The 23,925-nt window shown below is 38.1% G+C and overlaps 1 protein-coding gene and 1 long non-coding RNA gene across 5 annotated transcripts in view; both read left to right on the top strand.

The window, feature by feature from the left end:
• LOC125964736 (uncharacterized) overlaps window positions 1–23,925 on the top strand; it is a 169,158-nt gene that overhangs the window by 56,788 nt on the left and 88,445 nt on the right. The window lies entirely within an intron of this gene.
• The window catches only part of XPA (XPA, DNA damage recognition and repair factor), a 41,526-nt gene that overhangs the window by 11,228 nt on the left and 6,373 nt on the right, over window positions 1–23,925 (top strand). For 3 of the 4 annotated variants that reach the window (XR_007477980.1, XR_007477979.1, XM_004271466.4), the window contains 3 exons: window positions 10,815–10,920; window positions 13,425–13,590; window positions 15,416–15,533. Coding sequence is in view for 1 of the 4 variants with exons in the window: in XM_004271466.4 (XP_004271514.1) it covers window positions 10,815–10,920; window positions 13,425–13,590; window positions 15,416–15,533 (390 nt within the window). In the remaining 3 variants the exon portion in view is untranslated. Of the gene's footprint in view, window positions 1–8,744; window positions 8,937–10,814; window positions 10,921–13,424; window positions 13,591–15,415; window positions 15,534–23,925 lie in introns of those variants that run through there. The other variant, XR_007477981.1, reaches the window with a different exon arrangement.

Genomic DNA, 23,925 nt, shown 5'->3' with positions numbered 1-23,925 from the left:
TCCTTATCTCGTTCCTGATCTTAGAGGAAATGCTTTCAGTTTTTCACCATTCAGAATGATGTTTGCTGTGGGTTTGTCGTATATGGCCTTTATTATGTTGAGTTAGTTTCCCTCTGTGCCCAGTTTCTGGAGAGTTTTTATCATAAATGGGTGTTGAATTTTGTCAAAAGCTTTTTCTGCATCTATTGAGATGATCATGTGGTTTTTTTTCTTCAATTTGTTAATATGGTGTATCACATTGATTGATTGCGTATTTTGAAGAATACTTGCATCCCTGGGATAAATCCCACTTGATCGTGGTGTATGATCCTTTTAATGTGTTGTTGGATTCTGTTTGCTAGTATTTTGTTGAGGATTTTTGCATGTATATTTAGCAGTGGTATTGGTCTGTAATTTTTTTTTTTTGTAGTATCTTTGTCTGGTTTTGGTATCAGGGTGATGGTGGCCTCATAGAATGAATTTGGGAGTGTTCCTTCCTCTGCAATTTTTTGGAAGAGTTTGAGAAGGATGGGTGTTAGGTTAGCTCTTCTCTAAATGTTTGATAGAATTCATCTATGAAGCCATCTAGTCCTGGATTTTTGTTTGTTGGAAGTTTTTTAATCACAGTTTCAATTTCATTACTTGTGATTGTTCTGTTCATATTTTATGTTTCTTCCTGGTTCAGTCTTGGAAGGTTATACCTTTCTAAGAATTTGTCCGTTTCTTCCAGGTTGTCCATTTTATTGGCATAGAGTTGTTTGTAGTAGTCTCTTAGGATGCTTTGTATTTATGCAGTGTCTGTTGTAACTTCTCCTTTTTTGTTTCTAATTTTATTGATTTGAGTCCTCTCCCTCTTGATGAGTCTGGCTAATGGTTTATCAATTTTGTTTATCTTCTCAAAGAACCAACTTTTAGTTTTGTTGATCTTTGCTATTGTTTTCTTTGTTTCTATTTCATTTATTTCTGCTCTGATCTTTATGATTTCTTTCCTTCTGCTAACTTTGGGTTTTGTTTGTTCTTCTTTCTCTAGTTCCTTTAGGTGTAAGGTTAGATTGTTTATTTGAGATATTTCTTGTTTCTTGAGGTAGGCTTGTATAGCTATAAACTTCCCTCTTAGAACTGCCTGTGCTGCATCCCATAGGTTTTGGATCATCGTGTTTTCATTGTCATTTGTCTCTAGGTATTTTTTGATTTCCTCTTTGATTTCTTCAGTGATCTCTTGGTTATTTAGTAACGTATTGTTTAACCTCCATGTGTTTGTGTTTTTTATGTTTTTTTCCCTGTAATTCATTTCTAATCTCAGCGTTGTGGTCAGAAAAGATGCTTGATGTGATTTCAGTTTTCTTAAATTTACTGAGGCTTGATTTGTGACCCAAGATGTGACCTATCCTGGAGAATGTTCCGTGCGCACTCGAGAAGAAAGTGTAATCTGTTTTTGGATGGAATGTCTTATAAATATCAATTAAATCTATCTGGTCTGTTGTGTCATTTAAAGCTTCTGTTTCCTTATTTATTTTCTGTTTGGATGATCTGTCCATTGGTGTAAGTGAGGTGTTCAAGTCCCCCACTATTATTGTGTTAATGTTGATTTCCTCTTTTATAGCTGTTAGCAGTTGTCTTATGTATTGAGGTGCTCCTATGTTGGGTGCATATATATTTATAATTGTTATATCTTCTTCTTGGATTGATCCCTTGATCATTATGTAGTGTCCTTTCTTGTCTCTTGTAACATTCTTTATTTTAAAGTATTTTATCTGAGATGAGTATTGCTACTCCAGCTTTCTTTCTTTTTTTTTTTTGGCGGTACGTGGGCCTCTCACTGCTGTGGCCTCTCCCCATGCGGAGCACAGGTTCTGGACGCGCAGGCCCAGCGGCCATGGCCCACGCGCCGAGCTGCTCCGCGGCATATGGGATCCTCCCAGACCGGGGCATGAACCTGTGTCCCCTGCATTGGCAGGCGGACTCCCAACCACTGCGCCACCAGGGAAGCCCTCCAGCTTTCTTTTGATTTCCCTTTGCATGGAATATCTTTTTCCATCCCCCCCCTTTAGTCTGTATGTGTGCCTAGGTCTGAAGTGGGTCTCTTGTAGATAGCGTATATATGGGTCTTGTTTTTGTATCCATTCAGCAAGCCTGTGTCTTTTGGCTGGAGCATTTAATCCATTCATGTTTAAGGTAATTATCGATATGTATGTTCCTATGACCATTTTCTTAATTGTTTTGGGTTTGTTTTTGTAGGTCCTTTTCTTCTCCTGTGTTTCCCACTTAGAGAAGTTCCTTTAGCATTTGTTGCAGAGCTGGTTTGGTGGTGCTGAATTCTTTTAGCTTTTGCTTGTCTGTAAAGCTTTTGATTTCTCCATCGAGTCTGAATGAGATCCTTGCCAGGTAGAGTAATCTTGGTTGTATGTTCTTCCCTTTCATCATTTTAAGTATATCATGCCACTCCCTTCTGGCTTGTAGAGTTTCTGCTGAGAAATCAGCTGTTAACCTTATGGGAGTTCCCTTGTATGTTATTTGTCGTTTTTCCCTTGCTGCCTTCAGTAATTTTTCTTTGTCTTTAATTTTTGCCAATTTGATTACTATTTGTCTCGGCGCGTTTCTCCTTGGGTTTATCCTGTATGGGACTTGCTGCGCTTCCTGGACTTGGGTGGCTATTTCCTTTCCCATGTTAGGGAATTTTTCGACTATAATCTCTTCAAATATTTTCTCTGGTCCTTTCTCTTCTCTTTCTGAGACCCCTATAATATGAATGTTGTTGTGTTTAATGTTGTCCCAGAGGTCTCTTAGGCTGTCTTCATTTCTTTTCATTCTTTTTTCTTTATTCTGTTCTGCAGCAGTGAATTCCAGCATTCTGTCTTCCAGGTCACTTATCCGTTCTTCTGCCTCAGTTATTCTGCTATTGATTCCTTCTAGTGTAGTTTTCATTTCAGTTATTGTATTGTTCATCTCTGTTTGTTTGTTCTTTAATTCTTCTAGGTCTTTGTTAAACTTCTTGCATCTTCTCTATCTTTGCCTCCATTCTTTTTCCGAGGTCCTGGATCATCTTCACTATCATTAATTCTGAATTCTTTTTCTGGAAGGTTGCCTATCTCCACTCATTTAGTTGTTTTTCTGGGGTTTTATCTTGTTCCTTCATCTGGTACATAGCCCTCTGCCTTTTCATCTTGTCTGTCTTTCTGTGAATGTGGTTTTTGATCCACAGGCTGCAGGATTGTAGTTCTTGCTTCTGCTGTCTGCCCTCTGGTGGATGAGGCTATCTAAGAGGCTTGTGCAAGCTTCCTGATGGGAGGGACTGGTGGTGGGTAGAGCTGACTGTTGCTCTGGTGGGCAGAGCTCAGTAAAACTTTAATCCACTTGACTGTTGATGGGTGGGGCTGGGTTCCCTCCCTGTTAGTTGTTTGTCCTGAGGCAACCCAACAGTGGAGCCTACCCAGGCTCTTTGGTGGGGCTAATGACAGACTCTGGGAGGGCTCACACCAAGGAATACTTCCCAGAACTTCTGCTGCCCGTGTCTTTGTCCCCACGGTGAGCCACAGCCACGCCCCGCCTCTGCACGAGACCCTCCAACACTAGCAGGTAGGTCTGGTTCAATCTCCTATGGGGTCACTGCTCCTTCCCCGGGTCCTGATGTGCACACTACTTTGTGTGTGCCCTCCAAGAGTGGAGTCTCTGTTTCTCCCAGTCCTGTTGAAGTCATGCAGTCAATTCCCACTAGGCTTCAAAGTGTGATTCTCTAGGAGTTCCTCCTCCTGTTGCTGGACCCCCAGGTTGGGAAGCCTGACGTGGGGCTCAGAACCTTCACTCCAGTAGGTAGACTTCGGTGGTATAAGTGTTCTCCAGTCTGTGAGTCACCCACCCAGCAGTTATGGAATTTGATTTTACTGTGATTGCGCCCCTTCTACTGTCTCATTGTGGCTTCTCCTTTGTCTTTGGATGTGGGGTATCTTTTTTGGTGAGTTCCAGTGTCTTCCTGTCGATGATTGTCCAGCAGTTAGTTGTGATTCTGGTGTTTTCGCCAGAGGGAGTGAGAGCACGTCCTTCTACTTCGCCATCTTGGTTCCTCCTCTGTTTTCTTCCTTCCTTCCTTCCTCCCCTCCCCTCCCCTTCCCTCCCCTCCCCTCCCCTTCCCTCCCCTCCCCTCCCCTCCCCTCCCCTCCCCTCCCCTTCTTTCTCTGTGTTGGGATTTAGTTGCGGCATGCGGGATCTTTTGTTGCGGTTCACAGGCTCTTCGTTGCAGCACTCAGGCTTCTCTCTGGCTGGCGCTTGGGGGTTTTCTCTCTCTAGTTGTGGTGTGCAGGCTCCAGGGTGCGTGGGCTCTGTAGTTTGCAGCACGCCGGCTCTCTTGTTGAGGCTCGCAAGCTCAAGCTCAACAGTTGTGGCACGCAGGCTTAGATGCCCCCACGGCATGTGGGATCTTGGTTCCTTGACCAGGGATCAAACCCGTGTCCCCTGCATTGGAAGGCGGATTCTTTACCAGACCACCAGGGAAGTCCCTCTGCTTCCCAGGATTCTTATGACTGGGTACTCTATCTTTGCTGAGGGCGGTGTCCCTTGAACCCTTTGCAGCACACGCCCACCAAGGATTTCTTTGTTAATTTTAAAGACAGTCTATTTTTGTAGCATAGCTGAGAAAAATCAAAATAATTTATTTGGGTCATTAAGCTTTGCTGCCTGTAAAACAGAGCCTATCAGATGCTTTTAGAATCTAGAACAGGGTTCTTCAGTATCACCAGCAAAGCTTTATTAAAACACAGGTTATGGGGCCCCATCCCTAGGGCTTCTTCTGATTTAGTAGGTCTTAGGTAGGGACTGTGAATTTGTTTCTAACAAGTTCCTGGGTGATGCTGATCCTGCTGGCCCAGGGGCCACACTTTGACAACCTCTAGTCTAGAATTAAACCCACTGTGTACTCTAAGACTGCAGGGGAATGCAACCATGTGGAGAGAATAGTGTGTAACAATGAGGTCAGTCACTGTTCATACTGTCTTTTTAAAAAATTATTTTTAAAAATTGTGATAAAATATACATAACATAAAATTTACAATTGTAACCTTTTCTTTTTTTGGGGTACGCGGGCCTCTCACTGTTGTGGCCTCTCTCGTTGTGGAGCACAGGCTCCAGACACGCAGCCTCAGCGGCCATGGCTCACGGGCCTAGCTGCTCCGCGGCATGTGAGATCTTCCCAGACTGGGGCACGAACCTGTGTCCCCTGCATCGGCAGGCGGACTCTCAACCACTGCGCCACCAGGGAAGCCCTACAGTTGTAACCTTTTAAAGCATATGTTTAGTATGTTTAGTGGCATTAAGTACTATACCTTTACGTTGTTTTGTAACAGTCACCACCATCCATCTCCAGAGTTTTTTCATCATCCCAAAATTGAAACGGTCCCATTAAACAGCAACTTCCTGTACAAACATTTTGATGTATTATCTTTGAGACTGTTTTTGATATGTGAATGAGAATGTAATATTTTTCTTTTATAAAAATGTCGTTAGGAGCATTTCCCCATTTCTTTTTTTAAAATTAATTAATTACTTAATTTTTGGCTGTGTTGGGTCTTCGTTTCTGTGCGAGGGCTTTCTCCAGTTGTGGCGAGCAGGGGCCACTCTTCATCGCGGTGCGCAGGCCTCTCACTCTCACGGCTTCTCGTTGCGGAGCACAGGCTCCAGACGCTCAGGCTCAGTAGTTGTGGCTCATGCGCCCAGTTGCTCCACGGCATGTGGGATTCTCCCAGACCAGGGCTCGAACCTGTGTCCCCTGCATTGGCAGGCAGACTTTCAACCACTGCGCCACCAGGGAAGCCCTCCCCATTTCTTAAATATTCTTTCAGAACTTTCTTTTTAATGGCTACATAATACTCCTTTTGATGGCTGCACCATGGTTCATTTAAATGCAGCTCTTTTGTTTATTTCTTTTCTCTATTCTAATAATTATTACTGCAGTGAATATATTTGTAGGTAAACTTTTGTCCAGCGCTCTGATTCATAGCAGTAGGGTAACTGACCCAAAAGTATGTGTATTTCTGGTAAAGTTTACATACTTAAAAAATGTTAAATTAACATTGCTAGAAGGAGTAAACAACCTAAAAGCAAATAAACAAATGGACATATTTTTCCAAATGAAATAACATGATCATGTTGAAGAGGGGGAGGACAGAAAGAACTAGTCCAAATGATTTATGAGGACAGTATTTGACAGTATATCCTTAATTTGAGGTGGGTGGTGTAAGGGGAAAACCACAAAATTCCTGAACTCATTTTATAGAGTGGTATGAGTGAAGAAATTTTGAAACTAGTTTAGATGTATTATTGGCTCATGCAGATGAATGTATTTCTTGATGTTGTTGGGAGCCAAGGTTCTCATTGTAGAAGAAAGGACATACAAATATGGAATGGGAGAAGGCAAGAAAGAACCCTGTGGGGATGGATTAGCATTGCCAGTATCAGTGTGAACTCATGATTTCTAAAACATGTATATGTGTATGCATGTAGAAGTGTATATGTAAACTAAAAAATGAATTCAGCAAAGTTGCAGGAAACAAAATCAATATATAGAAATCTGTTGCATTTTTGTACACCACTAGTGAACTATCAGAAAGAGAAATTAAGAAAACAGTCCTGTTTACAGTTGCCCATTTATCAGAAAGAATAAAATACCTAGGAATAAATTTAACCAAGGAGGTAAAATACTTGTACACTGAAAACTATAAGACATGAATGAAAGAAATAGAAGACACAAATAAATAGAAAAACATTCTGTGCTCCTGGGTTGGAAGAACTAATATTCTTAAAATGTCCATAGTACCTAAAGCAATCTATAGAATCAGTGCAGTCCCTATCAAAATTCCAATGGCAATTTCCCACAGAAATAGAACAAACAATCCTAAAATTCACATGGAACCATGAAAAACCCTGAATGGCCAGAGCAATCTTGAGAAAAAAGAACAGAGCTGGAGACCTCATGCTCCCTGATTTCAAATTATATTTCAAAGCCATTGTAATGAAAACAGTATGGTATTGGCATAAAAACAGACACATAGATCAATGGAACAGAAGAGAGAGCCCAGAAATATACCTACACATATGGTCAATTAATTTATGACAGAGGAGCCAAGAATATACAAGGGGAAAGGACAGTTTTTTCAATAAAAGGTATTGGGAGAACTGGACAGTCACCTGCAAAAGATTGAAACTGGGCAACTGTCTTACCTCATACACACAGAATAATTCAAAATGGATTAAATATTTAAGTGTAAGACAAACTGTAATACTCTTAGAAGAAAACAGATGGGGACTTCCCTGGTGGTGCAGTGGTTAAGACTGTGCTCCCAATGCATGGGGCCCAGGTTTGAACCCTGGTCTGGGAACTAGGTCCCACATGCATGCCACAACTAAGAGTTTGCATGCCGCAACTAAGGAGCTTGGAGCCGTAACTAAGGAGCCTGTGAGCTGCAACTAAGACCCAATGCGACCAAATAAATAAAAAACAAACAAAAAAGAAAATAGATGAAAAGCTCCTTGACATTCGTCTTGGCAATGATATTTTTGGATATGATACCAAAAGCAGAGGCAACAAAAGCAAAACTGTTAAACAAGTGGGACTACATCAAACTAAAAAGCTTCTGCACAGCAAAGCAAACCTTTGAAAAGCCCACCAACTGAATGGGGGAAAATATTTGCAAATCATACATCTGATGAGGGGTTAGTATCCAAAATACATAAAGAACTCCTACAACTCAATAGCAAAATACCAACCAATCCGATTAAAAAATGGGCAGATCTGAATAGACATTTTTCCAAAGAAGACGTACGGACGGCCAGTACGTACATGGAAAGATGCTCAACATCACTAATCATCAGGGAAATGCAAATCAAACAACGGTGAGCTATCACCTCACACCTGTTAGAATGGTGGTCATCAAAGAGACAAAAAATAAGTGTTGGTGAGCATGTGGATAAAAGGAACCTTTGTAAATGTAAATCAGTGCAACTACTATGGAAAACAGTATGCAAGTGCCTCAAAAAATTAGAACTACCATATAATCCAGGAATCCCACTTCTGGGTATTTATCCAAAGAAAATGTAAACAGTAACTCGAAAATATACATGCACCCCCATGTTCATTGCAGCATTATTTACAATAACTAGATGTGGAAACAATCTAAGTGTCCATCGATGGATGAATGGATAAAGAAAGTGTGATGTGTGTGTATATACATACAGTGGAATATTATTCAGCCATAAGAAAGAATGAAATCTTGCCATTTATGACAACATGGATGGGCCTTGAGGGCATTATGCTAAGTGAAGTAAGTCAGAGAAAGTTAAATACCATATGATCTTACTTATATGTGGAATCTAAAAACAACCCCCCCCCAAACTCATAGATACAGAGAACAGATTGATGATTGCCAGAGTGGGGAGGAGGAGGGAGGTAGGTGAAATGTTTGAAGTGGGTCAAAAGGTACAAACTTCCAGTTAGTCATGGGAAAGTAATGTACAGCATGGTAACAGTAATACTGTATTACATATTTGAAAGTTGCTAAGAGACTAGATCTTAAAAATTCTTATGATAAGAAATGTAACCGTATGGTGACGAATGTTAACTAGACTTACTGTGGTGATCATTATGTAATGTATACAATTGTTGACTCATTATGTCGTACACCTGAAACTAATATAATGTTATGTCAGTTATATCTCAACAAAAAAAGTATACAGTACATGTATGAGTATTTGTGTCTATATATACATATATTTCCCAGCCCTGTTCACAGAAATGGCCGTGAAGCAGAGGTAGCCCAGTAGCAATGAGCACAGCTGGTGTCCAGATCCTGGATGCTGATACTGTTCTCTACTAAAAGGAACCAGGGCCCTTCAGAGAAATGGCTGATTCCAGGGTTGGGGCAGGATGGCTACAAGATGAGCTTGGGACATTTTGTAATGCCAGAAAATATGTAAGTGTTCAGAAAGTGATAGAAGCATGTTACAGAGGCATAAGTGTCAGCTTGAAGGGGCTTCCACTGGCCAAATTTCAGACAATTTGAATGCTAAAATAATGAAGGACACCATTGAAATAATAGGAATCCATGAGTCTATATGGATAATAAATGTGTTAGTGAATGAAGGACTGAGTGGGGGAGGGGAAGGCTCTTGATTACAGTAGACTGGCAATTTCCAAATGGTAAATGTAAAGGGAGTGATGGAGTTGAAAAATCATCCTTATGTATATTTTAAAATTTCCATTATAAGGCATTTTTAAAATTAGGAAAATGTATGCACATTTTATGGCTTTTGATTAATAATACTGTGCAGTAGCCTCCTAATTGGTATTTCTGACTGTAATTTCTCTCTATCCAAACACATTCCAGTAACCAGTTTTTTGAAGATACCACTTTGACTATATTTTCAGTTTTTCCTTTTGTCCATAGCTATGCCCCTGTAATATTTTAGAAAGAAGAGTGATTTTTTTTGTTAGAGTTTGGAGATTAGTAATATTGAGGAGTGCTAGAATACTGACTGACCTTCTTGTGTTGGAAGTAGGTAAGGGAAGGCAGTGATAGGAATACGTTGAACAAATGGCAACTCCATTTTTCTTCCTGTTGGGACTTGTGGCAGTTCTCAGAGTTGGGGCTTGGCAGTAGCAATCATCCTAAAGACTTAGGAGTAAAACCTTCAGACTTGCTGGAAAAAAAATTCTGTAGGATAAAGATTCTTAGCTAGGTATTTGAAATCTTTAAAAAAAAAAAAAAAAGAATCCGGCCTTACTCTGCCTAGAGTAGTTTCTGTGCTGGGTATTGAGGATATATAGCTAAACTAAATACAATCTCTGCCTTCAAGAGATTTCCAATCTAGTGGTTGAGACAGATGAAGAGGAAGCTGTTTACTCTGTTGTTGGGGGTGAGGGAGAGAAAAAGTTTCCCATTTGAAAGTGAATTCTGTGTTGCCTCTGTTTTCTGTGTTACATGTTGGTGCCCATCTCCCTTATCTGTAAGCAGCTCCCCCATCTCCCTCCGGCCTTGAGACTAATCTTTGTACTCTCAACAGTACTGTGGTAGGCCAAGTAATGGCCCCCAAAGATGTCCACATCCTAACCATCCCGGAACCTATGCATTTATTACCTTGCAGAGCCAAAGGGACTTTGCAGATATGATTAAGGTTAAAGACTTTGAGATGGGGAGATTATTCTGGGTTATCCAGCTGGGCCCAGTGTAATCACAAGGATCCTTCAGAGTAGAAGAGAGACAGGAGAGAGTCAGGGGTAGGTGGGATTATGGAAGAAGCCATAGTGATGTAAGAAGCTGCAGTTGCTGGCTCCAGCTTACATCCCTGGAGAAAGGGAGTCATGAGTCCAGGAATGCAGGTGGCCTCTAGAAGCTGGAAATGTCTGGTAATAGGTTGTCCCTCAAAACCTCCAGAAAGGAGTGCAACCCTGCCATCACCTTGACTTTAGCCCACTGCGACCTGTGTCAGACATAGAAACTACAGATCTGTGAGAAAATAAATTTGTGTTCTTTTAGCCACTAAATTTGTGGTAATTTGTTATACCAGCAATACAAAAGTAATACAAGTACCTTCCATGTTGTTTGAGTTCAAAAATACTGGGTGAGTCCATAATTTTTTCCTTTATGTTACTTCCTTTTTTTTTTCTTTTTTCCTTAAAAAAATTTTTTTTAGATAAATGTAAGATTACTTAATCAAGGTTTTATGTTGTCTTTTACGTAAATATGTTTGTATCAGGCATAAAATACATGCTGGTAAGCTAATAAAATAGAGGAGGCTCTATTCTAATCACAAAAAAAGGCAACTTAGAGAATTAATTTTCCTTTCTTTAGGACCTGTAATGGAATTTGATTATGTTATATGTGAAGAATGTGGTAAAGAATTTATGGATTCTTATCTAATGAACCACTTTGATTTGGCAACTTGTGATAACTGCAGGTACTTATTTTTATTTCAGAGCATATTCTAAATTACTAAAATTTAATGTTTGCTTGTAGGTTTAGGGCAAAACAATAATTAGATCCATTTGGATTTAATATTTTCTTCATAAATATGTTTTTTGTTTTGGGAGTTTCCTAAAATTTCTGTATTTTCCATTTTGCTGAAGAATTACAGGAAGACTATGCTTATCAACGTTATGCCACATAAATAGGAAGGATGTCCCTGGTTCTGCCATAGATATGTCCTTTTCCTTTCTGCTGGGGGGTTGGGGGGGGGCGTTAACTATCTCTCAGTAGCAGGTTCCTAACCCTTCTCTCCCCCCAGACCCTAAGGATCCCTTTGTTTCTTTCTTTCTTTGACTAGTGTGTGTTGATACCTTGGTCAGAGGACTGGCATCTTCAATGAGAGGAGGGAAGTATAACGCCTCCAGCTACCCTTCTGGTACTCAGAACACCTCTTTCCATTCATTTTCTACTCTCCTGAATTGGCAGGGAAGAGATTAAATGAGGAAAAATCACATTCTTCTGTCATTCTTTTTCTTCTCCTAGCCTTGATCTCTTTTTGTATCACCACGGAATATTACTCACTCCACTTGGTTCTCCTGTCCCTACTGGTTATCTCAGCCAAGTCCTGTGTTGGTGTCTTTCACACCTAAAGATCCCACCTTGGATTCTCACTTAGCCCTCTTATCTGTTCCCTGTCCCCACTCTTGTACGTACAGTCCCAGATAAACTGCTCACACGCCTGGTGGACCTGCCTTTTCAGAGTCCCTGCTGCAGACATCTAGAGCCATCACCACTGACTTGTTGCTAAGTAGATCCCTAGAAGATAGAACGGGAGATGTTTCTGGTCTCATGATCAGATCTGTGATGGGAAATGTTCTGGTACCCACTGGAATTATTAACTCTATTCCCAGTGATGTAACAGTATCATTAATGCACACAGTGGTTAAGGCCCACAGTGTTATCACTCTCCTTAAAGTACAGATAGTGTTCAGGAACTAAATTACCACATATAACCTTACTTCCATGAGAAAATGGAAGCAACCTAATTATCAATTTAAAGAAAGTTATGTAAACATAATTAGGAATACAGCCCTCCATTCTATTTGTTTTTTCCAACATCTTTGACGATTATAGATTAGTACAATGTACTTTACCTGTCCCCTCCTTTGGTGTATACTTCCAAATTATTTAGTCTTCTTAAAGTTATTCCCAATTATAACTCCTCTCCCCCTCCCCCCACCGCCTGTTCTATACCTCCTCCTAAGTGTTCACCACTTCAGTAAAGGCCAACTTCATTCACTGGCTGTTTCTCTATCCCATGTTTAATTCCAAATCCATTTGGGTCTATATTTAAACCATGTCCTGAATCCATCCATTTCTCATCCTCTGTACTATTACTGCCTTAGACTGGGCCCCTATCAGCTCTTGCCTGGACCACTGCAGTAGTACTCTTGTAACTGGCCTCTTCCCCCACTTTTGCACGGTTAGTCTCTTCTCCATATAGCATTTTACTCAAAACTCTTTAATGGTTTCTAATCCATTTAGAATAAAATTGTCTTCACCATTTCTTACAAGACCCTTGCCTGTCTCTGACGTTATTTTCCATCACTCCTCACCATCACTTACTTTAAGCATTCTGGTCACACTGGCTCGCTTGTTGTGAACTCCATTTGCAAAGCACACTCCTGTCCTAGAGTCTTTGCACTTTCTCTTCTTTCTGCTATGAATGTTCTTTCTCTAGCTATTCAGAATGTTTTCTGACTTCTAAAGGGCCCTGCTCAAATGTTTCCTCATCAGTGGCATTCTCTCGATTTCCCAATCTGAAAATTTCTGTTCCTTTACCATGCTTTGTATTCCTTTATAGCACTTTTATCAATCATCACGTTTGCTTATTGACTGTCTTCTCCTAACTAGAATGTAAGCTTCCTGAAAACAAGGCTTTGTTTTATTCTTTGCTGTATTCCTAGTACCTTGAACAGTACCTAGCATGTAGATGGAGAACAAATGAATGAGAAGAGCTATGTAATTGACTATGTCTCCATTTTTACCTGGGCTTTGAAAAAGCTCAGAGCCAACTGGAAACTCAGCTGTGCTTGGTGCCTTTGGACCTTGCATGTTTATATTCCTTATATCCTGCCTCTCCTGACTTTAAGCCTTATATTTTCTTACTTATTGAGTCTTAGTTCTCATTTATATTTGCTGTGTTCATGTAAGTTATTTCAAATACTTTGTGGAAAAGAGGGACTTAGTAAAAAGAAATTCTTAACATGCTAAATAACATGGATCTGCTGCTAATATAAATAGCTTCTCAGAATTAGTAAAAGAAAGTATTTTTCTGTTGGAATTCTTATGCTGCTAATTTGACCATGAGAGTTTCAGGAAAAAGTATTTTATATGTTTCTTTTGGCATGTATGCCCCTAGGTTTGGGGACTGTTTGAAAAATCTTAATTTATTTAAAACAACTACTTTATATAATGGACTTAATCTGTTTTCAGAGATGCTGATGATAAACACAAGCTTATAACTAAAACAGAAGCAAAACAAGAATACCTTCTGAAAGATTGTGATTTAGAAAAAAGAGAACCAGCTCTTAAATTTATTGTGAAGAAGAATCCTCATCATGCACAATGGGGTGATATGAAACTCTACTTAAAATTACAGGTCTCTAATAAGTTATATTCAGTCATTTTAAACCCTGCGTCGGGTGAAGTTTTAACAGTGAACTAGTTATAATTAGTTTTTACTTACAGAAAGTTAAAAAGATCCTTTTCATTTTATTGTTTTACATGAGCCATAGTCGTACATAATGACATTTAATAACATGTTTACTTATTTTGCTTTTTGATGTGGCACTTTGAAGCAAATATATTACTACTGGGTGATGTTAGGAGTACAATTTGGAAACAAAAATGCTTGAAATGGGAGTCAGCCCTTGCCCACCTACCCCCCAAATAAAATCATAAAAAAAAATTTGGGAATTTCACAGATGCCCAGAATCTAACTCCAGCTTCCTGTATCTACCCAAGAATGGTACAAATATCATAATATTCTTTTTTTGTGCCATTATATAAAAAATATTAGGAGGCATTGCTTTAGAGCACAGTTTGATTGGAATATACTAGAAGATCCTAGTATCTTCTAATAAAGAAACCACATTGTAAAAGCAGACATATATTGAATTTTCACTAAACATAATACACTGTTGATTAAAAGATTCACCATAATTTTATGTACTATTAAAAATGAAAAAATGCTAATTAAACTGACCCAGTGCTGCCTTATCACTTGGTGCTTTTATTTTATTGAAATAGTGCCATTAGACTTACTATAGTTTTTTTTTGCTATAAATCATGCTTGTGTGTACATAACAAGGAAAATGCAAGTACCACAGATTTATTAAGGTATTCCTAAACTTCCTAACATTCAGAGTCCAATTCTTCTGAACCACTTCTTGACTCAGAGTTGTTAAAGTACCATTAAGTTACATTAGTGATGCAGCATTTTCAGGGATGTTAAATTGTGGAAAGTGTGATGTTTTAGAATTTATGAAATAACAGTATATTACTTTATGTTAAGAAATTTCAGTTTGGCTTTATTGATTGATATTTTGGTCCCTGTAACATATTGTGAGAGATATCCCGAGCATAATTCTCAGTGTGTATATTATTTCCCTACATGTAAATAAATATTATAAAGAGTACATATATATATATATATATATATATATATATATTCCAAGGTTTTTAAACTAGAATAAAGACTTGTTAGGTCATTCAGCTACCAAAGGTTTTAAAGAAAATTCATATTTTTAAGATCAGAAATTAGTCAAGTGGATGGAAATTGTTATTGATTCAGGAGAAGAGTAGTAGTGATTGATTTCCTGTGATGGGAGATTTCTGGAGATGACCTCATATTTAGATCTACTATGGCTAATTGGTCAGCAGATTTTTTTTTGGTGATCCTGCCAAAACTCGATCAAACCCACTGAGTACATGTAGTTCTCTTGATTCACGTGAAAACAAAGCAGAGAAGTGATTGCAGTCAGAGGACAGCTTTTCTATTTACACAGGTACACCTAGTTTTATTGTGCTTTGCAAATACGTAATCTTATTCATCATACATTCACTGAGGGTTTCATAGGTTTATAGATAGAGATATTATTAGAGTTGTTTCTTTTTTTTTTTTGCGGTACGCGGGCCTCTCACCGTTGTGGCCTCTCACCGTTGCAGAGCACAGGCTCCGGACGCGCAGGCTCAGCGCGGGGCACGAACCCGTGTCCCCTGCATTGGCAGGTGGACTCTCAACCACTGTGCCACCAGGAAAGCCGTAGAGTTGTTTCTTATCAATATTTAAAAACTTTTAAATTTCAAATAAATACTTATAAAATTGCACTTAAGTTAGATCACTCTTTGGCACCTTTGGATTTAATAATTATAACTATTTTACAACAATGAATCACAACTAATTTACGGATTCTGTATTTCAGATTGTGAAGAGGTCTCTTGAAGTTTGGGGTAGTCAGGAAGCATTAGAAGAAGCGAAGGAAGTTCAACAGAAAAACCGAGAAAAAATGAAACAGAAGAAGTTTGATAAAAAAGTAAAAGGTAAGTGGCTACATTTATATCATGAAGGACTGTGCTCTACTGCTTTGCAAAGAGCCTTTAGCTAAGTTCTTCCACTTTAAAGATACAATGTCACTGTTGGATTGGAAATTTTTTTTTTCCCATAAATTGAAGAACAAAAGACTTAAAGTTTGCCCTCAGTAAGTTGGTGTTTGAGACTCTCAGTCCAAACCTCACTGCAATTCTAAAAAAGCATGTAAGCCCTCGTCTTCAAGTGAGTCATGTTTTTGTATAGGAACGGCGGTAGGGTCAGGAATGTACCCCTGGTTAAGGGTTTGGCCTCAATGCAATCTTAAATGTGACCCACACGGTTATCAAAAGTGAAGTTTTCCACCAGCAAACCTCTCTAATTGCTTAAAATGAAAAAATAATGCCTAAGTCTCAGTGATCTAATTTAGCAGCTAGAAGGAACCTTCTAATGTCAGATAGTCTAATCACTTTTATATATGAATAAAACACCTGGAAAGGTAGAGTGACTTGTTACATAGGTGCTAGAGAGTTGGGACTGGAGCCAGGATTTCATGACCAAAAGTCTGCATTGGTACATTCATTCCTCTATCCATACATCTGTCTATCCATGTGACTATCCATTCTTTTGTCCATCTATCTCTGTATTCATTTGTCCATGCATCCATCCATGTATGCATATGTGCAGAAGTCTGTCTGTCCGTCCATCTGTAATCAGTGTATCCAACAATTGCTAAGTGTCAGCTGTGTTCCAGGCTCTGTGCTAACACAAATGCTGGCGTCAACTTTTGTCAGAAGAGAAAGACTGATAAACTTAGTCATAATCGAGTGTGATAAGTACTGTGACAGTGATGAACATAGGGTGTTATAGGAGCACAAAGGGCACTTGTTGGCTGTATCACAGATTCCCTACAGAGAATCTTAAAAAGTAGGCATAAATGTTCTTCATACAGTAGAGTGCCAGTGTGGTGTCAAGTGTATATAGATAACATGTATTCTCTGTTTATACAGGGTTATACATATAATAAATTGATCCATTTAAAATGGGTATCGTAGCCATAATAAGTAATGTTGCTTATGTGTTTAGGATTTAGAAGAGGTTTTGGAGGGTGAATGAAGATAGTTCAGATGTCTTAAAAACAAAAGAGCAAAAAAAAAAAAATTGAATGTAAGCCTACCTTGTTCCTTCTTATTGTGAGGGAATTCTTTCCCCCTTTTCAGTACAAGAGTAATTCATGTGCAGTGCAGAGAAGTTAGAAAACTATAAAGAACTTCTATCCCATAATTATACTACCCAGAGACAATCATCAGTAACAGTTTAATGTCTATTTTTCCAGTTCTTTTCTATGCATAGGCCCTTAAAACATTTTTATAAAAATGGAAGCACAGTTGGACATTTATGAAGTTTATCAAAACTTCTCTGTTAAAAAAAAAGAAAAAAAGAAAAAAAACTTCTCTGTATTTCAGTTTCTTCAACTATAAAAATGATGATAATACCACCCACCTTATAAAAGTTTAGTAAGGAATCAGTGAGACATTACACGTAAGTTGCTTAGATGAGAACTAGGGCAGAGTGACAGCCCATAGATCGTAGTATTACTATGGCATATTATGTACCTATTATAAGAATATGGCAGTTCTGCATGTGTTGCTGTACAAGGATACTCTTTAGAGAAAAGTTTTATTTTTTTCCCCTGTAGATATTATATAATGAAGGCAGGTAAAAGATCCACTTATATATCCTTGGACTTGGGTGTAAATGTTCAAATATTTGTCAATGATTGCTTTATTCTTTAATTACAGGAAGGGAATAATAGTTGAGCATATTTCAGATTTCTAATTCAGCTTTCTTAATTTTGATTACAAATGAAAATTTTGATATATAAAATTGATCAACTTAACAGTAAGGAATAAAAATCAAAGTTTAATAAAAAAATTTATCAAAGACAGACAACCCCATGATAAACATCCTTATATACATCTTTATATAAATTATAGTTACTTAACATATCATTTCCTGAATCAGAGGGTAATAAGCACACATATATATATATATGCCTTTGTAGAGAGGTTTCCTATAGCAAACTATGCCATGTAAGAGCCTTTCATTGAAGATTCGTCCCCAGATTAGCCACTTCTGTACCACAGTCTTCCAGAATACCTGCAAGGGCCAGTTGAGAGGATTTGGAAAGACTTCTTTTGAATTTGGTCCTTTCTTTAATCTCTTCCATGTTTTACCCCGACCCTTCTTCTCTTCCAACTTCAAGGAAAGCCTTGAGGGATCAGGTAACAGAAGGCACCTTAAGGGGTGTGAAAGAGGAGGGCACATTGATAGACTAATCACATACCAGCCTAGAGTTTTTGTCAGCCCCAGCTCCCTGAATCACCTCAGCTCTTCCCTTTCTGCTGCCTCCTCAAACCACTTTCCTGATGGTATTTTGCTGTAGATAATAATATATGGATAAAGGAATTAGAAACTTATACCTTCAAAGTGATGAAATATTTTAAAAAGAGGGTCTATCTGTAGTTTTATTAGATACTATAATATTTCTGTAGTTTGGTCAAGATGTCATCTAAAGGGGACTAAATTCTATAATTTGACTAACAATAACAGATGATGGCATCTGTTTAATTTTTTCATGCTTTTTTCTGTAACAATTCTATTAAGATAGTCATATCTATTTAAATATTAGCATGAATAGAACATTTCTTTTAAGATTTACACAGTTCACATGGGTATTTTTTTTAAAGAAGTATAAACTCAAACATAATTGGCTGTTTTTCTCGCTATGTTAAATTGCTGCTATTATCCACCAGATAAACTACTGTGGATTTTCCTCATCCTTGAAGAGTTTGAATTTGCCCTAAATTTTTTCTTGGACCTCTTAAGACTGGTTTCTTTAATTCAGTTTATTTCTTGTTTGGGTGAAGCATGTTTTTTGAGGAAATTTTCCAAGTGGTTACAAGAATGGTTTATTTTCTAAGACCCTGTTACGAATCTAAGAATGTTTTTCTGTTTCTCTTGCATACGAAAACCTGAGTTCTCTCTCAGTTGTATAAACGTTACTCCATTGTCTTCTGGTCTTTAATGTGCAGAGGTCAGTGCCATGCCTTCTTTAATTATGGCTTCTTCTTGTTGATTTACTTTAGAGGTTGGTGGATATGTTCCTGTCCTCCTGACTAGGCCACAAAGGGCTGAGAGTGGAGTAGACACTGTAGAAATTAGAAACAAGGAGCTTACTATGCACTTTGCTCAGAAGGCTCAGAACAGAGAGGAATAAAAGCAAGTCTAAAAGTTTTTTAGTTCAAAAGAAATTGGAACCTGGTTTCTCTTGGTCTTCTGATTTTGATCCACAAAGAAGCTGACACAAAGTTTACTTCTTTATGGAAAGGTAAGAGATTACATTTACCTGTTTTTAGAATATGATCTTCTACTTCATCAGTTTGAGAAAGAATTGATCTTACTAGAGAAGGAAATTATAGATAGTGTAAGGTGTATATATAAATTTAGACAAGGTGAAAGACAAAGAATTTCCTGTCGGCAAGTTCAAATTGTTATAGATCTCTTAGATCCAAGAAGGCAGAAGTAGAAAGGATGGCATCACTGTGCTTAGTTTAACTAGATTTTAAAAAAGGCAGTGTGTTTTGGCCTGGATATTGGATGGGAACTTTGAATTGATGCAAATACACAGAACATTTTGGGTTTGCGTGGCTCCTTTCCACAGATAAGGTGGCTGTAAGGCTTTTCTTTAAAGTTATACTCAGCTTTCTCTTAATACTGGTAGAGGTTAGCCTTCTAAAAACAAAGAACAATTAATCTTAATTGTTTGTTAGTATGCACTTTTTTCCCCAAAAGAGGTGGGTGAGAAAATCCCATTTGGAGGCTCCTTCTAAGTTTGTGAACATTTTACATTCTGGGCCTGTGGTTATATTTATGACTATTTTTGGGCTTCTCTCAGGGGAGTTTGAAGGACACAGTTTCCTATCCTTAGTTTTGGAGGACAAAGTAAGATCAAAGCTTCATATGTTATTTCCTTGTGATTTTTTTTCCCTCTCGTTACCAGTGGGCACCCTATGTCAAAACTTCCTGCCCTCCCATCAGGTATTTAGAAGTATCTGGTCTCTCTCCACTAGTTCTTTTATAAATTTACCTGGTAAACAGCATTGGGCTTCTTTGAGTACAGGCTGCCTCTTTTGTAAAATTAAGATATTAAGCTGGATAAAATACAAATTTTAGAGTGGTATAAAATACATTTTTCATTGCAACAAAGATTTAGGGGAAAACTTCTTTGGGTAAAAAATAGAAACAGTCCCTGAAGATAATCAGTAGCAAGACTGATGGTTATCACGAACAGTTCTATAACCTTCCCAGAGAAGTAGTCTACAGCTTTTTGTGTTGTGAAATCCTAGGCCAGTGGGGCCAGGAGGTTGGAACGCGGTAACCGCTGTCCTGTTCTCCAGCCTCGGTTAGGCTTTCAGGGCTGCTTGGTATGTCCCCGCTCCACTCCCAAGGTTTCCTTAGTTTTCCCAAGGCCTAGCAGACCTTTTCTCGCTCTTCTAAAGTCTCTGATCTTTCCACCTTTTCTTCTCATTCTCAGCAGTAGGTAGTTGACCTCTACTTTCCAAAGTTTTAAGTTGCTTAAATGAAGTAATGTGAAAAACTTTCTGATCCTTATTTAAACAAATTTTTTATTTCACCAGATGTTGACATTTTGCCACATTTGCTTTTTTCTCCCTCATTCACACACACATATTTTGCTGAACCATTTAAGAGTTACTTGCAGACATTGTGATTCTTATTAATACTTAAGCATTTATCTACTATAAATAAGGACATGTTTCTGCTAACCAAAAAATAGTCACACTCAATAAACAACATTAATATAATGCTTTTACCTAGTATATAATCTATATTATTTGTCTTTCTCCAGTTGTTCCAATGTCCCTTTATAGCTTTTTAGTTGTTGGATCCGGGGGCCAGTCAAGGATGATGCATATCCATAGTCGCTTTGGTTTATTAGCAGTTTTCTCACAATTAGATTCTGATCGGTTACCTCAGGAGACACATGGTATCGCTTAGGTAAGGTAGTGTCTGCCAGATTTCTCCATTGTAAAGGTACCCTTTCCCCTTTGTAATTAATAAGAAATCTATGGGGTGACTGACACTATGTGAACATCTCATTCCTTAAGTTTCACTCAGTGGTTTTAGCACCCAGGTTGAATCTTGCCTGAGTCAGTTATTATTAGGGTGGATATAAATGGTGACTTTCTTTTTCTGTTATTTCTACAATTACTATTTGGCTTCTTTTGGAAAGAAGAGCTTTTTTTTTAGTACTAGTTGGATTCATGGATTCTTATTCTCAAGTAACTGTTACAGTCTGTCCATTCCTGATTATTCATTTTGATGCCCAAATTTGGCCATTGGAAGGCCGTTCAATCTAGCTACTGTCTTTTAAAAATGTTTTTATTTGGAAATAATTTCAAACTTACATAAAATTGCAAGGATAAGAATGGTACAAGGGACACCCAGATTCTTCACCCAGATTTACCTATTAACAACTTTATGTCATTTGCATTCTCTCTACACATACGTTTATTTCTGAGCCATTTAAGAGTAGGTTGTTTACATTGCCACCCTTTTTTTACCCTTAAATACTACAGTGTATATTTCCTAAGAATAGGAATATTCTCTTACAGAAGTATACTACTGATATTTTTATCTAATCTGTCATCCATATTCCGTTAGTTGACCCAATCATGTCCTGTGTAGTTTTTTTATTCTAGTACAGAATCCAGTCTAGGATCAGGTATTGGCTTTAGGTACCAAGTCTTCCTAAACTACTTTATTCTGGAATATTTCCACAGCCTTTATCGTTTACGACACTGACATTTTTGAAGAAGTCTTTTCTCTTCCCCTGCCTACCTTTTTTGCAGTAATATGTTTTTCATTTGAGGTTTTTCTGATGTTTCCTGGTGGTTAGATTCGGGTTATTCATTTCAGGTTGGATAGAACATAAATGAAGTGACTTTTCTAGGGCATCACATCCGGAGGCATGTGATATCCATCGGCCCTCAATGGTGATGTTAATATTTATTTTTGATAAGCAAAAAAACCCCTGTAAGACCACGTAAATGTCCTGCTTCTCCTCAACGCTTCACCCTAAATTTAACATTCATCCGTGGATGGTTCTTGCCTGAATCAGTATTTAGGATGATGGTTGCAAAAATTGTTTTCTACCTTCAGCGCTCACTCCACATTTAACCAGTTGGAAATCGACATTCTATAGCATCATTCCCCCATTTGTTTATTACTGGTATGGATTCATTAATTCCTATTCTTCTCAGTGGCTTTTGGTTCATTTCAGTCCTCAATTATTTTGGTGCTCAAATTGTTTCAGATTTGGGCCCATAGGAGTATCTTCAGGCTAGGTCTTGTGTCCTTTTGACATGTCTTCATCAATCTTTGACCACTTCTTTCTAGCTTAAAACACGTGTATATCTAATACATAATTAAATCCTTGAGTTTACACTATACCAAGTTCTAATCCAAAATTTTAGGGTTTATTCTGGTTTTCTTCCTTTCCTTATTTGTAATTTCCTTCTTTGACAGTGAGAAACCTGATTTCCATTATCCATTATAATATATAGTTATTTGATTAGTGCCCCTGAATGTACCTAATTTCCCTTCACTGTTGCTGCCTCCTCTCTAGGAGACCCTCCTTATCTATCTTGGGCTCCCCCCCACCCCCATGCCCACTTGCTCCACCTCATGGCTTTTAAGACTAGATCGGTCGTGTGGGGAAAGAAGGGCAAGAAAATGACAGATATACCAGTTTTGTTTTGTTTTGTTTTGTTTTAGTGCCTCCTAGCACAAGTTTTTCCAGGAATGTCTAGTAAATACTAAAGATGTGGCTTTATTGTCATTATAGATCTTGATAGATTAGCTGAAGGATGGGAAGAAAAGCCATAAAGTCAGTATAAAACCTTATGTTCAGTTGTGACAGTTATGGCTAGTAAGCTGGATTTTTGTTAAGTATTCTTTTAGTGTTAAGAAAATTTTCTTATCTCTCTTCCTAAGTTCACATAATGCACAAACTGGGCAGTTAGCTTAGCGACTGGGATGCAGTCAGATTTTGAGAGATTTTCCTCGTGGGGTAGTAAAGGGAAAGTGGCCAGGATACCTTACATCAGAGCAAAGTTGAAAAGTAGGTATTGGAACTTGGACAGGAGACATCTTCCTGTCAGTATCTGAAACCATGAGGCATCTGTGCAGTTCTGGTCAGCATATCATTTATTTTTTATTTTAAAAATATCCCAAGGTAGAAAAATAAAAGGATAAAGGGCATTCCAGATATGTTTAGAAAAACTAGGGTTCTTCAGAATATGAGAGGATATAGGAATAAAGGTTAGAGTTTGGATGAACATGATTTTCTCCCTAGTTTGGAAACTGTCTAGAGGTATATACATTGAAGCTTGAAAATGTCTCAGATAAAGTGCTTTTCATGTTGGAGGTGTATGAAAAGGCATCACAGCTTAGTGGTTAAGAACATGGCCTGAGCTAGACTGTGCCTCTGCCTGATCTTAGGCACAACTTATGTAACTTCTCTGAGCCTTAGTTTTCTCATCTGTAAAACTGGGTTGATAGTTGTACTTATTGCAAAGTGTTGTGAGGATTAAATGTTTATAAATAAAGTGCTTAGAACAGTGCCTGATACATAGCCCTATTTGCTTGCTTATCCTCATGGTACAATTAAAGGCTGAAAATACAAAGATTCAAGTATTATTTTGATAGTACTTATCATAGTAAAATGGATTAAACAAAATGTTGTGTGATTACTTGGTGTACTTTGATTTTTAAGGTTGAGATTATAGAAGATAATGATCATACCCTCCCTTAGGTAGTGCTGCTATCAAAAGTGCAGGGCTTGATGGACCATTGGTCAGAATAGAAAAATGAAAACAACTCATGTTGCTTTTTATTCATTAAACTAGAAACTGAGATGTTATTAGCTTGTTAATTTCTGATTAACACAAAGCATTTGGTTTCTTCAGGTAACATGCAGTGTGAACTTTATAATGTCCTAGTCGCTTTTCAGAGCATCCAACGTAACTTTTCTTTGTGAAAATGACATCTTAACGTGATGTAGCGAGAAAAGTTCTAAACATTGGAATAAATGACCTGGGTTCCCATGCTATCTTTGCTCAATTTCCTTACCTGCAAAGTAAAATGAAGTAAAATAACTCCATGGTTCTTTCCGGGTCTTAATAGTCAGTGATTCTTTCATTTATGTTGTACTTTGCATGATTACTAGCAATTTATGTCCTAAACTATTGCTCTCATTTTATAGGATAAATAATAATAGACATAAGGTCAGTTGCATGAGCAGCTTTTCTAACATCAGCCATG

This window comes from Orcinus orca, chromosome 6, assembly GCF_937001465.1.
Source record: "Orcinus orca chromosome 6, mOrcOrc1.1, whole genome shotgun sequence".
In the NCBI taxonomy this organism is placed as follows: domain Eukaryota; kingdom Metazoa; phylum Chordata; class Mammalia; order Artiodactyla; family Delphinidae; genus Orcinus; species Orcinus orca.
This window is presented reverse-complemented; position numbering and strand designations above follow the sequence as displayed.